This window comes from Rhinatrema bivittatum, chromosome 2 (assembly GCF_901001135.1).
Source record: "Rhinatrema bivittatum chromosome 2, aRhiBiv1.1, whole genome shotgun sequence".
In the NCBI taxonomy this organism is placed as follows: Eukaryota; Metazoa; Chordata; class Amphibia; order Gymnophiona; family Rhinatrematidae; genus Rhinatrema; species Rhinatrema bivittatum.
Genome location: NC_042616.1, coordinates 89680301 through 89700644, shown reverse-complemented (window position 1 = coordinate 89700644; position 20344 = coordinate 89680301). Strand labels below are relative to the sequence as shown.

The following is a 20344-nucleotide window of genomic DNA, read 5'->3' as shown; positions in this document are numbered from 1 at the left end:
TGCAGTACAGGCCTCAACAATATGTCCCTCCGAGAAATGCAACTCAGCAGGGCACTAGGGGTCATGGCAGGCAGCAAAGAACAACAAAGCAAGTGCCAACACCTCAGCAGAAGCCTGCTTCCTCTTTTTGAAATTAATGCAGCCATCTGCTTTCATAGGAGGACGCCTTCAATTTTTTTCTTCAAAACTGGGATTCCATCACTTCAGATCAGTGGTTACTCAACATTATCAGAAACTGTTCTCTGAATTTTCAATCCACTCAATCTCTTCCTCATATTCCTCCGAAGAGGATGATACAATCCCACTCCACATCCCTCACAGCGGAATTGAACAACCTGCAGATTCAACAATCTATACAAATTATTCCCCTTCATCAGCACCAAGGGTTTTATTCCCAATATTTCCTCATTCCAAAGAAGTCGGGTGGCCTACGATTCATTCTAGATCTCAGACTTCTCAACAAACATACAGAGAGAGGAATTCAAGATGACTTCTCTCAAATATTCTACCGCTGATTCAGCCCAACGATTGGCTATGTTCCATCCACCTGAAGGATGCATATTCCCATATACCAATTCACTCCTCTTCTTGGCGTTACCTATGTTTCCAAGTTCAGAATACACATTACCACTACAAAGTTCTCCCATTTGGCCGATCTTCAGCCCCAAGAGTATTCACCAAATGTCTAGCAGTGGTGGTGGCTCACCTCAGAAAACTTTCGATCCAAATATTTCCTTATCTGGACAACTGGCTAAAGAACACATGATACGCATGATCGAATGCCTTCAGACATTGTTTAGAAATCCCAATTTTGAGAAGTCTCACCTACAGTCGACTCAAGTACTTCAGTTCATAGGTGCTCTCATACACACAGAGAGCATACCTTCCCCAGGACAGGATGCAAAACATACAATCATTGGCAAACAGCCTACTTCACAGAAACAGAGCTTCAGCACACCAGGTGCTTCAACTTCTAGGTCATATGGCAGCAGCAATCTATGTGGTTCCTCACACCAGACTCCACATGTGCCTATTGCAATGGGGCTTAAAAACTCAGTGGTCTCAATACAACAACTCAGTACCAAGATTCAAATTACAAACGCAATGAAAGGACATTCGATGGTGGCTCCTTTCCAAGAATCTTTCCTCGGGAGCTCCATTCCGTTTACCACCTCACCAAATAACTCTGACCACAGATGCCTCAAACAAGGGTTGGGGAGCACATCTGGGCAAACTGAAAACTCAAGGTCTGTGGACCCCTCAGGAATCTACATACCAGATCAATCTCCTGGAGCTAAGAGCCATCTGGATGGCACTTCAAACGTTCTCAGATCAGATACGGGGATCAAGCCTCATGGTATATACAGACAACCAGGTAGCCATGCTTTACATAAACAAGGAAGGAGGGTCTGATTCCTGGACTCTCTACCAGGAAGCAACACTAATTCTACATTGGGCAGTCACAGCCCAAGTATCAAGTCAAGCAACGTACCTTCCAGGTCTGGACAAAGTGACAGCAGACCGTCTCAGTCGGATTTTTCATCCACACGAATGGTCCTCTAATCCAGAGGTGGCACAAAAGATCTTCAAACAGTGGGGGTTTCCCATAATAGACCTCTTTGCCACGGAAGCAAACAGGTAAGTCCAAACCTTTTGCTCAATTTACCCCAGCAATCAAAGGATTGCTCCAGATGCCCTTTCTCATTCCATGGACACCAGGCTTGATGTATGCCTATCCACCCAACCCACTCATTTCTCGAACGATTCAGAAATGCATCCAGGACGTATCAGACATAATTTTAATAGCCCTGGCATGGCCGAGACAGCCCTGGTACACACATCTCTTGAAACTCTCCATTCATCCACAGATATAACTACAAAACCTTCCACATCTTCTGACACAGGAAGGGGGCTCATTACTTCACCCCATGAATCAATCACTTCATCTCACAGCGTGGAGATTGAAAGGCAAATACTTAACTCCCTTAGGCTTATCCTCTCAACTAGAGGATATTCTAATTGCATCACAGAAACCTTCAACCAGACGTAACTACAAAGGAAAGTGGCAACGTTACTTGGACTGGTGTACTCCAAAGAACATAAACCCTTTCTCATCCACGGCCACTCAATTGTTGCAATATCTGCACACACTCTATTAGCCACCACTTTGGTACGAGTTCATATCAGTGCTATAGCAGCTTTTCATGATCCTTTTAATAACCTTCCAATGTCTAACCACCTGTTGATATCTAGATTCATGAAGGGAATGGTCCGGCTTCGACCACCGGTAACTAAGCCTCCAATTCCATGGGACTTAAATGTAGTACTGGAACAACTAATGCTTCCGCCTTTCGAACCATTGGACTCTAGCCACATCAAATATGACATGAAAAACAGTTTTTCTCGTTGCCATAACTTCTGCAAGGAGGGTCAGTGAATTACAAGCCTTAGTTCACTACTCGCCTTATCTTGAATTCTACCATGACAAGGTGACCCTTCATCCTCACCGTTCTTTTCTACCTAAAATGGTAACATTTTTTTATCTTAACCAAACCAGAAGTCTACCTATTTTTATGCCAAAACCACATAACGAACGTGAAAAACTTTTACACACGTTGGACTGTAAAAGAGCATTGGCCTACTATAAAAACAGGACTCAATCAACTTCGAGACCTTCTCAACTGTTTTTCCCTTAAACCGAATGATCCTGGTCAACCGGTCTCAAAAAGGACTATAGCCAGTTGGTTATCACCATGCATACTTTTTTGCTACAAAGACGCTCCATCAAACTACCACTTAGACGCAGGCGCACCAAATTCATGCCACCGCAGCATCAGTTGCACACTTAAACAAGGTTCCATTGATTGAGATCTGCAAAGCGGCAACATGGTCGTCCATTCATACTTTCACATCGCATTATTGCCTCCAACAGCAGATGACCTCTGCAGCACTAGGCACAGCAGTCTTATCGCTAAAAAGAGCATGAGACTGTCTACCACTTCAAAGGTTGATGTCCTAACCTAACAATAAATATACAAGGACACAACCAGAGAGCTTGGGACTCCCAAACAGCATGGCTAATTCAGCCCTGCTATCGATGGGGGAAAAAGCAAGTTTGCTTACCGTAAACGGCGTTTCCGTAGATAGCAGGATGAATTAGCCATGCTGACCCACCCACCTCCCTAGACAGTCTCAAAGAGTCAGACACGCCTTCTGAACTTACCTCTCGCTTGGCTACAAAGAAACTGAAGAGGTGAGGGAACCACGCGGGAAGACGACCGCGCAGACACACAGAGTTCAAAACTCTGATCAACTAAAACTCAGCCTACCCGGGATCGTGGCGCTTCCCAAACAGCATGGCTAATTCATCCTACTATCTACGGAAACACCGTTTATGGTAAGCAAACTTGCTTTTTCTTTATCTCAACTCGTTCTCTCAACTCATCTGTTAATATTTAGCTTTTATTGCAGGTGAGAAATTCAACCAGTTGCCAGATGCCGACAATGTTTTCAAAGTGTACTCAACTCTGCTTCAGGGGAACTCACCATCTTAGCAGAATGGCTTGGACTTTAAGAGACACAGCTCCTATGATAGTATTTCCCCGCAGTGGTTCCGGCTGTTGAGGTGTAATTTTTTGAGGCACTGTGCTTAATAAACAAAGGTCTATCTGTGCTATTTTGTGTTCTGTGCTCTGGGACATTTGTTTGAATACCAAAACAAAGGAGGATGCCATGAAACTAACCACCAGCAAATTTAAAACAATTCGCAGAAAGTACTCAAATGTTTTTTTTTTATTTTTTTTAACTTGGTGCACATTCAAGCTTTGGAATCTGTGGTCAAGGTGACTAGCATTTGTGGGGTTTAGAAGAGATTTGGATGAGATCCTGGAGGGAAACTCCCATAAAATATTAACCAGGTAAATTTAAAGATAGCTTTTTCAATCCCAGGGAGTGAGAAACAAGTAGGTCTACTTCATGGGATCTGTAAAGTACATGCAACCCGGACTGGCCACTATCAGACAGGATGTTGGGCTCAGTGACCTTGGTCTGACCCAGCATGGCATTTATGTTGTGCAATATGGCAGCTCTAGAGAAAATGAGGAAAATAATGTTTAGGAAAAGAGCACTAGTGTTCTAAGTGGTAACTTTGGGATGCTGTTAGTGAGGCTGTTGATGTCTCACCCCTCTGCATGAGGAAGGAATTAGCTTTATTTAGAGTAAAAAGAAATTAGAGCTATTTTTTTAGCAGGTTGCCATCAGCAAATTTTCAAAAATTTAAGGCCAACTTTTTAAAATCAAATTCTTCCTTGAAGTGACATATGCAGTGTTTTTGCCCTAATAGTAAATTTTACACCTATAGCAATAAGAACAGAAAATCAGTAGAAATTCTTAGGAATAGAAATGGGAAAATTGTAATTACTGATTATGAGCACTGTACATCTGCATGATTTTTTTTTTCCATTCTTGGTAGGAAGAATTGTTTCTAACCCCCACCTCCCTTTACATATGTACTTCCTTGTTAGAAAATTACACAACTGTCTGAATGAAAACCAAATCTCCTTTATTTCTTAGCATCCAGTCAGATGAATCCAGAACAAGTGGGTTATGCACTTCTTCTACCAGCAGAAATGTATATTTGATATGAGCCTGCCAGTATTCTCAGTCTCCAGCAGATGGTGGACATCTCCCTTCTGGGGATTGCTTCCTTTTGAAATGGAGAATTAAGGATATTATATTCGCCCTGCTCTCCGGTGATACCAAAAAGTCCCTCCCCAGCTGAGAATTCTTGAGGTGATTTCTGTGATCCCCCTCAGATGAGTGCCTTGGTCTGGTATTTGGTTTTTTTTTAGCCGGCATGGACTTAGCTGCTTAAGGAGCTGAAAGGTAGAGGGTGCAGAAAGCAGAGCATGGCATATGCTCTCCCCCTTCCCCCCTCCGCAGCCAGAGACCACCTCTGTGCTCAGCCAGGTTGGTTGGGGTTTTTTTTGTTTTTTTTAGAAACACATGTATAGACACATACAGCGATGTAAAAGGAGGCCTTCATAGTGTAGGGTTTCTATGCTTGGCTCTCTGTTCCAACGTTCATTTCACTCAGTAGGAGGTCAAGGGACCAGGACAGGCTGGTGGGTTGAGCAGTGTCTGTAGGCTAGGCTCCGCTCTGAGGCTTTTTTGCTGCATGCTGTGTGGTAGGCCACAGTGGCGTTTTGCACGCTTTCTAAGGCTGACCTCTTCAGGCTTGTCTGTTCAGCATGTGGCTAGTTGTGTGTCCAGTTTTTGGATGCTTAGTCAGGCCTTGTATTTGGTGCATCTGAGTTAAGCAGTGCCTTAAGTGGCCACACGCTTACCAGTGTGCATAAATTTTATTGTGCACTTAAATTGTTACAGTGCTTATTTTTGGGACTCCTAGGCATTGGATGCCTAGGTTTTTTTTGATGTTAAAAAAAAAAAAATTAAAAAAAAATGCACACCTCCGGCTGCCACTCAAGCGCTCTGTTGGCCATAATGACGCCTATGCCTGAGAAACCTAAACGTGCATCTGTTTGCACTCATGTCATATTGAGGCATCTCAGCCAGGAGTGCCTGCTAACTTGTCAGCGCTGTTTGGAGGCTCAGAGAATTATCCTCCTCTGATTTAACGAAGCCTGGTTCTTTCCAGCCAGATATGGGCCTGGGTCACAATGGCTGAGGTGGAGTGTCTGAATTTGGAACTCCCCTAATTGGTTCCTCAGCAAGGTTGGTCAGTGAGTACACCTCAAGTGCCTCTGGGATTTTTCATGGGTAGAGCTTTTCCAGGGATTGAAATCTTCAGCCCTTTCTAACACTCCTAGAGCAGATTTGCAGGTAGGTTCCTTGCTGGCACCTATTATTCTACTGCCACTCTAGGAGTACTCCAGCGCTTGACTTCCCAGTGGAGGTCTGAATGACATGGATAATGACAGATTCTGACGCTCTTGAGGATGGTGAAATTCCTCCAGGATTAGAACCGTATAGAACTGTGCTATGGTTCTTTCATAAAGATGAACTGCCAGCTCTGATTTCCCAAACCTTGAAAATGCTTTGAGTTCCTGGGGCAGATGCCTTGTCTGAGCCTAAGAGTGATCAATTCTTGAATAGCCTCCATCTTGAGTGGGGCACCCTGGAGGCTAATTTCAAAGGAGGTCTGGTTTTGGAAGGCCTGTACCCTCTGGATACAGTGGCAAGAGAATTTGTTTTCCAAAGGTAGCTGCCCTTGGGTGAGCAGTCTCCCAAGTGGACCACTATTCCCGTGGAAGGAGGGGAGCGGCTTTGTAGGATGTGCATGATAGAATGAGACTATCCTTAAGCAAGCATTTGATGCAGTGGCAATGACCTTGTAGGTAGCTTCTTGTTTCCTTGTGGCTCGCTCTTGTTTGCTTCCCTCCCAGGAAGACAGTGACTCTGGGGTGAGCTCCAGGGCAATTATGGAGCCAGCTGCTGCATTTTTGACAGATGCGAGCTGTGATTTGGTCTGCTCTTCAGCCAGAGGAGTGACTTCCTTAGTAGCAGCCAGATGTCAGTTATGGCTGTGAAATTGGTCGGCTGATGTTACCTCCAAGGCTAATCTCACCAAATTGCCCTTTTAAAGGCTCACTCTTGTTTAGGAGCAAGTTAGGGAAACTGGCCAGTAAGTGGGGCAAATCTCAGATTCCTCGTTTTGCCAGGATAAGAAGTAGATGCCACACTTAACATGAGGTCATACTAGAGTTCCAGGTGTTTTCATTCCTATAGAGCAGTGGTTCTCAACCTTGTCCTAGGGACCCCCCCAGCCAGTCGGGTTTTCAGGATATCCGCAATGAATATGCATATGAGAGAATTTGCATGTTATGGAGGCAGTGTATGCAAATTTTCTCTCATGCATATTCATTGCGGATATCCTGAAAACCCGACTGGCTGGGGGGGTCCCCAGGACAGGGTTGAGAACCACTGCTATAGAGGAACAACCCTTCAGAGGACTTGACCTTTTTGGTAGGTCTCAGTCCTTTGGATCTCGACAGCCAAGAAGGGGCACGGGTTCGGGTAGTGGAACTTCCTGACCCTCCCAATGAAGGTTTGCCGATCCACACCCAGGAACAGGAGATGGTCGCATTTCTATTGGAGGTGGGTCGAGATAACATGGGGGATCAGTGGGTCCTGGAGGTGCTGGAGTTTCGCAGTCTTCCTTGGGACATGTTCATGGTATCTCCCTTCTGCTCACCACAGAAGAAGCAGGCAGTGGAAACTACATTGGCAAGGCTCCTCAGTCTGAGGGCTGTGGTTCCAGTGCTGCCGTCTCAAGAAAATGTGGGTCGATAATCCATTTATTTCATTGTGCGCAAGGAGGGCTCCTTTCGTCCTATCCTGGAATCTCAAGGGTGTCATCCGTCATCTGCGGGTGGTGCATTTTTGCATGGAAACATTGTGCTACGTAATAATGGCCTGATAATGTCAGGCGTTGGCAGCCCAGGCTGCAATACTACTTCAGGAGCAGGGAGGGTGAATGAGGGGATCCCGATATCACCCCGCAGGGGTGAGCAGCATTAAGGAAAACATGCATCTGCCACCTGCAGTGAGAGGATTGTGGGAGGGGAAAAGGATTGCTGGGAAGTAGAGGCCTGGGAGGGGAGGGCCTGCTGAGAAAGCATGCTGGGGAGTGGGGTTTCTGGGATGGGAGAGGCATAGAGGAAAGCAAGACGAGTGGGGGGGCATCTGGGTGGGGAGAGGGTGCTGGAGATTAAGACTCTCAGGGCCTCTTAGAGGAGAGAGGACCAAGAGTGCTGGGGGGGGGAGGGGGGGAGCATGTGTGGGAGGAGTGAAAGCATGAATGTGAATTCATGTGCGGGAGATTGACCCCACTTCCTCTCTGCCTGCTAATCCATGACAATTTTAGGGTTTCTGGAAATCAAAAGTTCAGATATTTATAACTGGCGATTTCTGTGTTTTATTTATTTATTTTTAAATCCTTAGTTCGAATTATTGGATGTTTGTTTGAAATATTTTATTGATGTTTGGGAAATGGTATGGTTTTACTAATTTTGTTTTAGGAGAAATGGTAATGCTTATTCTTTCATTGTTGCAGTTCATATAGAATTTGGCTTGTTATGGTTTCTAGTTCAGTTTTTGCCTGTACGTTTCTATTTATATTTTACAAGCCGTAAAGCCCGTTAAAACGGGCTACATCCCTCTGTCTCTCACCTCCCCCTCATTCTCTCTCCCCTCACTCTTCACCACCCCCCTCCCCCACCCACTCCTCTCCACCCTCCCTCTCCTCTCACTCAGTCCCCCCTCTCCCTCACTCCCTCCCACTCAGTCCCCCCTCTCCCTCCCTCCCACTCACTCAGTCCCCCTCTCCCTCCCTCCCTCCCACTCACTCAGTCCCCCTCTCCCTCCCTTCACCCACCTCCATTTCCTCCCGGCGCCGTAAGCGCGACTTCCCGCAACCCTCACCCGGCTCCATTAACTCCTCCCGCTCCTGCCGGCAGATCTCGGGGGGGGTCACTCCCGCGCGCGCGGCAGTGACCCCCCCGAGATCTGCCGGCAGATCTGGGGAGGAGAAGTAGCGGCACCGCGCGCGCGGTGCCGCTACTTCTCCTCCCGCTCCTGCCGGCAGATCTCGGTGGGGGGGGCGCGGGAGTGACACCCCCCCCCCCCGAGATCTGCCGGCAGATCTCGGTGGGGGGGGCGCGGGAGTGACACCCCCCCCCCCCCCCCCGAGATCTGCCGGCAGATCTCGGTGGGGGGGGCGCGGGAGTGACACCCCCCCCCCCCCGAGATCTGCCGGCAGATCTCGGTGGGGGGGGCGCGGGAGTGACACCCCCCCCCCCCCCCCGAGATCTGCCGGCAGATCTGGGGAGGAGAAGCTGCTTCTCCTCCCGCTCCTGCGGCCCCACCGCCATTTTTTTTTCTGATCGACATCCTTGCCCGCACATGCGCAGTAGAGCTGCGCTCTACTGCGCATTTGCGGGCCGTCGGTCACAGGCCATTTATAAGGTAGATGGTCTCTTCTGTAATTAAAGGTCTATCTGTGTTTTATGTGTGTGACTGAGTAAGGTATTCCAATAGTGTGTAGTTTGTATGTAGAAATCTATAGCAGCTTGGCTTATTCTGTTTTTCTAATAGGAGGTGTATTGGTATTTTAGGCCTGGTGTAATATTTGCAGTGTCTACTTTCATAGGTAGAATTGTTGCTGTTTGAGTGCTGGCAGTGTTTTTGCTACAGAAAGTTTATTGCAGTGTAATTCTGTTTTGGTTTGGTTTTTTTTGTGGCTCTGAAGGTCATGCCCAAGATGCATTACTGTAGGCCGAATACCATACGAGTTCCAAATATCTCTTGCTTTTTTGCAGGGTTTTCTGGTTGGCACCACAGCAGTGCATATAAATATAATATACATATTGTAAGTGATTTTTATCTCAGACATGCTTAGAATGTCCCTTTTTTTTTTCATGTAAAATATATTATAAATGCATAATTGTGTGTGAGGAGGGTGTGATAGGGTGGGGGGTGCAAGGTGTTAGTTTTCCTAGGGTGCCTAATTACCCTTGCACTGGCCATGGGCATTGCTGTACAAACATTTAACAGTTTCCCACCTCATAATCAGGCCGATTCAGTAAAGTCCGTGGGAGAGCGGGCGAACACCCACTCTCCTGGCGCGCGCACAGGCCATGCGCCTATGTGCTCGATACAGTATTTAAATGAGGCCTGGCGGTAGAAATGGGCAAAAGGAGGCGCTAGGGACACTAGCGTGTCCCTAGCACCTCCTTTTTGACAGGAGCGGTGGCTGTCAGTGGGTTTGACAGACGCTCAATTTTGCCGGCTTCAGTTCTTGAGCCCGCTGACAGCCACGGGTTCAGAACGCCGGCAAAATTGAGCGTCTGGTTTTCGAGCCGCCAGCCGACTTCCAATTTTTCTTTTCTCAACTTTTTTTTACTCTTCGGGACCTCCGACTTAATATTGCCATGATATTAAGTTGGAGGGTGCACAGGAAAGCAGTTTTTACTGCTTTTCTGTGCACTTTCCCGGTGCCAGAAATTTCTGAAAGCAAAATGTGCGGCTTGGCTGCACACTTTTTGTTTTCTGAATCGTGCGGGAATACCTAATAGGGCCATGCATGTTGATGGCCCTATTAGGTTCGGCGGGTTGGACGCGCGTTTTCCGCCCCTTACTGAATAAGGGGTAAGGGAAAACACGCGTCCAATAGCAGACTAACAGTGCGCTCCATCGGAGCGCACTGTACTGTATCTGCCTGTATGTTGTGTTGTGTAATGGGTGAGGATGCAGTTTTTCACTTGGCTATAGGCGCCACATTGCCTGGCTATGGCACTGGATGTTGACTCTTCATCGCAGCTTTTATTTTCCTTTCATCAGATCTCATTTAGTTCAACCTCTTTCCATCCTTCTTAGAAATTTCCTTCTATTTTTACATGGCTGCATCTTGTATAGACATCTGTGCATTGAGCAGCATAAGTTGGAGTTCTATTTTAAAAAAGAAAAATCATGTTGACTGATTTCCTTCTGACATCACTCGAGGAGAAGGCTAGTAGCTTCATCAAAGTGAACAAGCTTTGCATACTTTGATTGTAAGAGAGCCTTAACTTCCTACCTGCAATGGACCAAAGTCATCCCATACTTTTGCACACTGTCTAATTGGATAGCAGACTACATCTTTGTTACGCCCAGGCAAGGCTGACTCCGGCAGGGCCTGCAAGACTTGATGTTAGGGCCATGGTGATGTCTGTGACCCACCTGAAATGAGCTGGCATGGAAGAGGTTTGCAGCAATTACACATGGAGTTCCCGCCATATTTTCATGTCCTGTTATTTGGATAGGGACTCCTGATTTGACAATAGGTTTGGTCAATCTGTCCTGAAATGTTTCTTTGAGGTTTAGAATCCAACTATATCCTTCCTAGGGCCTGTTTTTGTGTTTTTTTGTTTATATCCAGGTTGCCTCAGATTAAAAACAAATCCTCATAAAAATGTAAAAAATAGCTTGTTGCCAACAAAAACATTTTTGTCAGCAGGCTTTATTACTATTCTTTCAAGGCACCCTATAGCTAGAGGTTCCCCACCTGTGAGGACAGAATATCCTGCTTGTGTTTTGCGAAAGCTACTAAAGTTGCTTACCTGTAACGTGTTCATTGAGGACAGCAGGATATCCAGTCTCTCAGAACACACATGCCTACCCTTAGCAGTTAGCTTCTCCTTTTATATAGCTATATGCTAAACTGAAGTGGAGGCACATGGGATGGACCCACACGTGCTCAGGGCTCTGAGAAAGCTGTATCATTACGCCAGCCTGGCCCACTTGAGAGAATATCCTGCTTGTCCTCTGAGTACCTGTTAAAAGTAAGCGATTTTTGGCTTTACCTGCATCATACTTTCAGGCATTTAAATGGAGGGTTTTGAAGAGCGAAGTCCTTCCTGATTTGATATCAAGTAGTCCTATCTCTGATTCCAAAAGAGCTATTGCCAAAGTTACAGTCTGTTAAATGTGGGCTTGAAGATTTTTACACAACTTGATATACTTAATCTCTTAAGTCCCTATGTTTCCAGATCAGGTGGTATTTATTGTATTAATGTAAATATATTTAAAAAGTTAAGCCTAAACTACTGAACTTCAAGCTGTTTTAAACAAATTCATGGAGAGCCAGTGTCTATTGTTGGGAGCCTTTTCTATGGAGAGAAAATGCATCTTGATCTTAAAAGCATTTACTAGAGGAGTAAGTATTTTTGCCTCAGACCTTAGGAAAGCTTGACTTCAGTTTGTGTATTAAGATAACCTTTACAAATAACTTTTTAAAATAAAGTTAGAGTAAACATGGTTGCATCAGATATTTTTTGTTTTGGTAGTGGAACCTGACAAGGATTTCTTCTTGCCTTTTTTTTGTTGATCATGAACTTTCTCATCTCTGCCAGCTGTAGTCATCGGAGGTGGTGTGAATTAAACTGTAGTACTTCTTTTCCCATGAGGTTTGCATTTTGTGTTCCTCTATTGGTGTTTGTATTACAGTAAACTTGTAAAGAACTGTTGCTAGTTTTCAGAGCCAAATAGACTTGTTGCTGAAAAACCTGACAACCCGGAAAGGGAGCAACGGGGATGACAGGGATGCAATAGGGAAAGGAACTGAGCTACAAGGGAAAATAGGAGAATAAGAGAGCATGCATAACATTGGTCATAAGAAAAAGGAGAGGAAAGCAGAAGGGGTGGAATTGAGGATGCTAGGGGAGAGGAGTAAAGATGGCAAAAAATTAAAATGGAAAGGAGACAAACTGAGTAGAGATAGAGGAAGCCCCATGAAGGAAGGAGGAAGACTGGGTATGAGGAAGAAGGGGATAGGGATGTACAGGGAGGGAGTGAAGGAGAGTGCTTTTTTTTAAGCATAGGAGTAGGAAGGCTCACAGAGGAGGGAGATGAAGCACAAAGGAAAAGGGATAGAGCCTTATGAGGAAGGAGAGAAGGGGGCACGAGAGACAGCTCTAGGGATGAAAGGGGATATCTCGATGGAAGTAGAAGATGGATATACAGGTGTTTAAAAAATAAAGTTGAAGTGATGGGGAAAGCTGGAGGAAAGGAGTCAAGACAAGATGAAAGCAGAGAGAACAGTATATGGAGGGGGAAGCAAAAGTTAATGGGTTTACCAACTTAACTGGTTTTGTGATTTTTTTGGAATTAAGTTCTAGATGTAATGATTGACACTGATCTGATGTATTCTGTAATTTTGAGTAGGGTGATGTGCACACTTCACATGTCTCAAGTCCGTGATGCAGATGTGGGTTTCTGATTATGCATTATAATTTCCATACCTTCTCCCATCCCTCCTCTTGCCAGACACTGTGATACCATCTGTTGGGTAAGGTGGTGAATATATGCTGCAGTTTGGGAGTATTTCCTTTGTGTTGTGTAATATTGTATCCATTGCCCTCCCATAGAGCATTGTAAAAAACCAAAACAAACATTTTAATGTCAACTTTATTTTCCTTCTGTTAAGAGTATTCCTGCCACTTACTGAACTTTTTCATCTGGGTTTGTTACATTTTACTTTGGTTACACAACTCAAGTCCAATGGAAATTTACACCTATTCAGGTCTGTCAAATAACATATTTTTAGAATTTGACTGGGGGGGGGGGGTTTATGCATTTCTTTGACTGTTGCCTGGGAGTTTTATCACCTACTCAGGACCTTTTTATGCTTTTGTAAATAATGTCAAGGCCAATCAGAAAACTATAGGGTGGAAAAAGGAAGGGAACTTTAGGTTTCTGACTTAAGACTGTGGGAAAAGTACGAATAGTATGCCAGTTAAATAACTTCACATGGTACATGAAGAGTTTTGGTCCATGGGAAATTTGGATAATCATAAATTAGTTGCATTAGTAATTTAAAGCAGCAGTCCCTCCTAGATAAATATTGCTAAGATCTGTCCCCTGTTCCCACCAGAAAGGTTTTGGTACTGCTGTGAACTTTTTTTTTTCCCCTACTTTTTTAATTTTAGCATGTTCCCTTTTTTCTTGGTCAGCCCAGAGATGTGTGTGACTTCTCTACACAGTGCATTTGTAATAATCTTAGTTGCCTTGTGGTTTATACAAGAGTATTTTGCAACATGTGATACGATGAAGCAGGTCTACAAACTGGAAAAGCTGGAGTTATTCAGCGGGCCGTATTCCAAATGGATCCTCGGTTATTCTCAGTAGCATTGAATAAAATTCTGAGAAACAAGGGCACAAAAGTTTAATCAGGATTATGTAGCTATAGGGGGTTAATGTGTTGGCTTCCATTAAACATTGAGAGTATAAGGAATGCTACTTTAAGAGGGTACAGGCAGCCAGATTCCATTTAAAATCAGTTATTAAATTTTGAATCCTCTCCCATGGCTTTGTGTTCTGTGTAGGCAGGAGAGAAAGTGAAGAAGCAAAAGTCTAGGGGTTGGACTCTGCACTTAATGAATAATGGACCCCTCAAGCACTTAAGTTTGATCATGACTCATAAGAGATGCTATACTAGGTGCAAGTATTTCAAATGCTTTAGCCCCTTTTGAGAGAACATTGGCTTATACTGATGGTCATGGAACCAATGGGGGAAAGATCCCCATTTTCCCACCAGAGGAATTTCAATTTTGGTTTGCTATATTCAATGTGGAAAATCTGCTTGTGGGAGTTGAAATCAACTCTTTGTGAGTTTGTGTTTGAATTTACAGGAAATTAGATTTAAAGGTATTGAAGTTTGGATTACAAACTTTGTGATGCATGAGAGAGGACAACCTCTTCCTTTGTAGAAATGTAAAATTATTAATTTGCAAGCTTGTACAGGAGTTTCTGTATTACGCTGTAGCACAGGGGGAGGCAACTACAGTCCTCAAAAGCCATAAACAGGCCTTTTCAGGATATTCACGATGAATATACCTGAGATATATTTGCATATACAATAGAGGCAGTGTATGCAAATTTGTATTGATTTTAAGGCACTTCAAAGTAGATTACAGTGGAGGGTGAAGTGACTTGACCAAGGTCGCAAGAATCAGTAGTGGGATTTGAACTGTTGCTCTAACCACTAGGCTACTCATCCACTCCACAAATATACCTCACGCATATTCATTTTGGATATCCTGAAAACAGACTTGTTTGTGGCGTTCCATGACCAAAGGTGCTTAGCCCTAGAGAAGCATCTCTCTTCTTGTACTGTACTGCTGTTTTATATTCATGATTTTATTTATGTAAATGTTTGATAATTGGCATGCTTGAGTTTTGTTCAAACTGTCGTACTCCATGTTTAATGGGTTTTAACCCTAGGAAAGACTGAAATGACTCACACAATGAGCCAGAGAATGTTTGTTAAACATGAATTTAATTACACTGGTCCTTTCATCAAATAAGGTAATACAAGCCCTTGTGGTGGCTGAAGAAAGACATATTTGGTCTCAAAGGCTCATGTACAGCAGCATTTCTTATTATTTTGGTCCAAATAAAAAGGTGTCAACATGCAAATCTAGGGGTTTTGCTAGGTACGTGAAAAGAATCTGGGTATGGGCCCATACAGTCTCCCCACTAAGGTTTTTGAAAACTTAAATTCAACAATCATGGTAAGCGAGCCTCTCAGCCCTTCCTCCCCCAAGAGAGAGATCCTACAAATACAAACACTAGTGGTACTGAGGTCCTACTGGCTTTACAGGGACAAATTTGATAATTTGACACCAATCATACTGAAAGTCATGGGGATACACTGTACTGTTTGAGTCTTAAAGTATGAAATGTGCTGCCAGTTTCTTATCCTGGGGCCATCACAGCAGATTTAAGGGTAGTAGGGAATACCTAGGGCGCTGAAACTTTTTTTTTTACCATGCTATTGTATTTTCTTGTTGAAATAACTGGGCTGGTATTTGGCTGGAGACAGGAGGATGGCACCCGTACACAGTAATTACAAGTGGTTAGACAAAGGATGAGGGATAAATGGGTGGAAGGGGAGGTGGATTTGAGAAGGATTTAAAGGAAGGAAGGAAAAGGGAGTAGTTCAAATTGTTAGAATACTGGATTGCTTCTGTTTAACTCTCATCGCTTAAAAAAAAAAAAAAGATTGCTGGGAAATTGACTGGGTGGAGTTATATTTTATTCTGGGTTGTGGGGCATGACTGGAAGCCGTACACCTCCATATTGCTGTTTTATCTTAGTTACTAGCCTTTCTTTTATAGTAAATGGCTAATTCTTTCTTATCGCCTGAAATGTTAATGGTCTAGGCTCTCCAATAAAGAGGAAGAAGGTTCCATAAACTCTGAATAGGCACAAAGTTTCTATAGCCTGTTTGCAAGAAACACATCTTTCTGAGACAAAGTAAGAAACTAGTTAGGGAATGGGTTAAGCTATTTTTCGCCAGCGAAAGGGGAAAAAAAACAGGGGTAGCGATACTTTTGCACACAAATATTCATTTTCAGCTGTTACACGAGTTCCATGATATAGATGGCAGATTCATTATTATTGAGAAAATTCAAAGGAGGTATGCCCCCCAACAAATATGTGGGGTTTTTTACAAATTTTAGTTAATCTACTTGTTAATTTACAAGGTACTTTATGACTAGAGATTACAAACGTGTACATGATCCAAAACTAGCCAAGTCACCTTAGGTCAAGCAATTAAGGATGTCTAAAGGGAACGGGATTGCTTATCTCTGTAAAGAATTGAATGTATGCGATGTATGGAGAATTTCAAACCCTGAGGTTAAATACACGTTTCTAGAGCCCATGCATCTCTGTCGAGGATTGATTACATTTTAGTTTCCCAAAATTTCTTTCTACAAAAGTATTAAAAGCAGAGGTTGGACTCCCAATTATATCTGATCATTCTCTAATCTGGTTGGGCTTTAAGATGTCTGGGAGGGGAGAGAGAGGCTCTGGAAATTCCAAGTTATTTAAGGGAAGATATTGATTTTCAAGTGTGTTGTGTTAAAAAATGGGCAAATTTCATAGATAATAGACAACATAAAGATACTCCGATTCTATTTTGGGAAACAGTGGTTTTAAGAAGAGGAATCATTTTCTGTGTCTTTGGAAGAAATGTGAGACAAAATCTATTCTCCTCCAGCTAGAAAGGAAACACAAAATTGCAAAAGAAAAATTAGAAACAGTACTCTAAGGTAAAGAGGATTGTTAATATTTTAGCCATATTTTCATGCAGTGCTCTTCATGGGACCACCCCTACTTGTATAACTTATTACTGTTATGCTTGTCCACAGATAAAGCAAAGTAGCTTATTTGTGACTGGTGTTCTTAGATGAACAAATCTGCCACACACAGTCCTGTCCTTCTGCCTTGTAGGTTTGAAAATTAGCTTGCTGTAAAGACTTGGAGATTTGCACCATAATGACTGCACAGGAACCACTGACTGTGCTTAGTAAAATCAGTTTTTGAGCTCTGAAAGAGCTTGTTCTGTCTGTGCCATGTTGCCTGACTTGTGCAACTGATTTCTCCTGCTCTGTGGGGAAAACTTGTAAACAAGTAAACATTTTTTCTTTATTTAATGTACCCTAAACTATCAAATTGAAAAAAAGATACTGGTGACAAAATCTGGGAAAATAGCTGTATTACACCATGTGCTGTGCCATTAAAATTTACTTGACATCTTAAGTACATAAAGAATACAAGACACCAATGTCTGGCACACGAACCTCTCAATCTTGGCAGAAGAGATGTTGCACATGTTCTGGGGGTGTTGCAAGCTAGTTATAGGTCAGTGATCTTCAGTATTACAAAGATGGGGATGGATATTACCGTTCTTAATATCCTGAAGGTTTTGTTTCTTTTGTTTTCCATATGTAACTAGTTCTGAATTTACTGATCATGCTGTATATACACCTTTTTTTTTTTTCTTTTTTTTAAATAAAATAAACTCTATCCTTCAGAGTTGCTCTGTATTAAATATAACATAGGTGGGTTTGTGTATATCAGTAGAGGTGAGATCTTTTTTTGTGTGTTTTTCATAAAGTCCAATTTGTTGTCAAGGTATGACCAGAGGCCGTCCATAATATAAACTCCTTATAAATTATAATTCTGGTGTGGCTCTTGAAACAGTGTGTGGGTGGGGGTCCCAACCACTTTAGTGGGTACATGATACAAAATAAGTTTTCTTTTATCACCTTTTTATAGATTGCTTTCCTGATCTAAGAACTATTCATTAGCAATTTAATGGTCATCTCAGTTTTACCACAATTGTAGATGTAATAGGAACAATAGTTTATCAAGTGTTCAGTAGCAGCTAAAGTGTTGACTTGTGCATTTTTTAATGTAAAAAAAAAAAAAAAGTAGTCCATTGCAGCTTAGTTTTTAGCTAAGCATATAGAAACTTCATTGTGTTAAGAATTACTTCCCTCAGGGGCTGGCTTCATCCCAGATTTGCTGGGATTGCTGTAGAGGTAGCAATCACTGGGGAGGAGGAAGTCTGTCATGATACAGTTGTAATAGTGGTTGGGTTTAGGATGTAGATGTGTAAGGTTCTTGGTGCATCACCATTGGCTGAAGGCTCTTTGCAATAACTGGACTAAAGTAATTTGGGAAGGATACATATAGGATGGGGAGAGGGTAACTCGGGTCACCAGATCCCAACGCTGATCCTAATTGAGCTTGAAGACTTCAGGAGTGAGAGGGGAAAAAGATGCCTTTCCAGAGTCCTTTGACCTACTGTTTGGCTTATTTAGTGTCTGTCTTCACCCATAAATACCAGAATTTTTCCAAAAGTGAAACCAATTTTCACTGTCATTTTAGGCTGATTAAACAGCAGCTGCACTGTCTTGAGGCCTCCAGCAAGCCAGTGTGGACCAAAGCACCTGCAGTGTTTAAAGTCCTGCCACCCAACCAGTGAGAGCCCTGGTCCTCCATTGCTGCTGATTTGGTGTTTAAAGTCCCACCTAGGCAGCCAAAGTGCCTGTTGCTTGGTGTCACCAAGGCAGTATTTGAAGTTGGCCACACTCACCACAGCACTCCCTGGCTCCACACTAAAGCAAAAGTGCAGTGCTGTAGAGCATGGGAACCTCAGTAAGCATGCTGGGGAAGGAGAAAGGAGAAGCTGGAAGCCACACTAGGAAGAATACTGTTTGTAATGGGGGAGGGAAGAGAGCAATTCTCAGGGCTGTGGGGAGAGAAAGGGACATGTGAGGCAGGCGATAGGGGTAGAGAGGAATGCTGCTGAGTGTGAGAATCTACTTTCACATTTTATTTTCTTGGCCTTTGTCCAACAAAATAAACTCTAATTACTACCCAGAAATGAGTCACATTTTTCCACTGATTTTCTCCAGTTTGTGTTTGACATTTAAAAAAACCCCTGAAAAAATAAAAACTGAATTTAAGGTCGCTACTATATTTGATTACTATTATACTAACATGTTGGTGAGAGCACAGTAGATCTAAACTTAAGAAAAATCTCATGTTTTTCTTTTTCAGCTTTTACTAAATTGATCTCTGTAAATGGGCAAGATTATCATCTTCAACTGGTAGATACAGCTGGGCAAGTAAGTGGTCATTGTATTATGTCCCTCCATTAAAGTCCTATTTCTTTCCACTGATCATATTTCAGCACTCATAAGTTGGCCTTGGTAATACCCTGCACCATGTAGAAGCCATCCTAAGCAATACACACCAAAATTGTTGTATGGTTAGCCTTTCGCCAGAGCGCAGGTCTTGGGTCTGCCAGAGCAGTAGTGAGCAGGAATTTCAAGCTGGTCCCCCTTTTCTATTCATGCAATTGTTTGCTGCCGCCTGTCTCCCTCCCCCCTCCACCCCCCCCACACACACACACACACACACTTGCCCTCACTAGACCAAATTTAATACAAATGTTTTCTGGCAAGCAGTGATATTTAAACTTTTATTTATTTTTACTAGCTTTAACCTATAAAAGATCTGTAGTTTAAATTCTTTGGTTTGGGGGGGTGTGAGGTTAGGAAAGGTCCTTTCTTCTGTCTTCCCCTTCTTGGTTTTGCTGCTAATTTGATGTGTGGCTGTCACTTGCCACACCCTGTCCAGGATTCTTTGTGAGCCACCATGGTAGAATTTTATTTCTGAGGATAAGCAGGATAGTAGTCCTCACAAATTGTACTAGTTAGCTGTTTAAAAATGTTGATTTTATTGTATTTTATTATATTATTTTAGATAGCACTGTCATTTTTAGATGCAAATTTTGTACACCATTGTGATGTAATTACGAACGATGGTATATAAAATCTTTTAAATAAATAAATGGGGTGACAACATTCGGTGGACCCCGGCTCAGAACTTCTGTGTCAGTTTTAGAACTCTGTGCCCTACTGGGCGTATGTAGGCTGGTATACAACATATACACACTGGGCCCCCTCTGTCTCTTTCCCGTGGAGCCCGTTTGCAGATCTTGACTCCATTTTTTTCCTAGGGATTTTGCTCATGAACAAGCAAGGAAGACTGTAGGACTGTGTATTGTTAGTATCCTTGGATAAGTTTTTGTTCGTGTCATACCTGGTCAGTGGACCATTCACTGTGCCAAGGGGCATCAACCTCCAGTGGTCATAGTTTGATTTTGTCTCAATTTTTCGGTCGAACATAAATAAGTCTACAGACTGCTTTGAGTGATTCTCTGAGTGACAAGGTTATGTCTGTTATGGACCCCCAAGATGTCCTATCCCAGGGGGTGGAATATTGCATGACATCCCAGAGTGTCATCAATGTACGACAATTACCTCTAAGGAGTACTGATCGTGGCTTAAGTTAATGGAGAAGCACTTCAGGCACCTTTTAATCTGGTGCATTGGCACTGAGGGACACAGGTGGTGCATCGAGGACATTGAGCATTGGAAAAGACCTTAGGGGACAGATTGTCTGACTTTCTGACCAAGTTAAGGCC

General features: G+C 43.2%; 1 protein-coding gene across 1 annotated transcript in view; it reads left to right on the top strand.

The window, feature by feature from the left end:
* RHEB (Ras homolog, mTORC1 binding) overlaps positions 1-20344 on the top strand; it is a 123108-nt gene that overhangs the window by 38448 nt on the left and 64316 nt on the right. The window contains exon 3 of the mRNA XM_029588427.1: positions 18913-18980. Coding sequence (XP_029444287.1) covers positions 18913-18980 — 68 coding nt within the window. The remainder of the gene's footprint in view (positions 1-18912; positions 18981-20344) is intronic.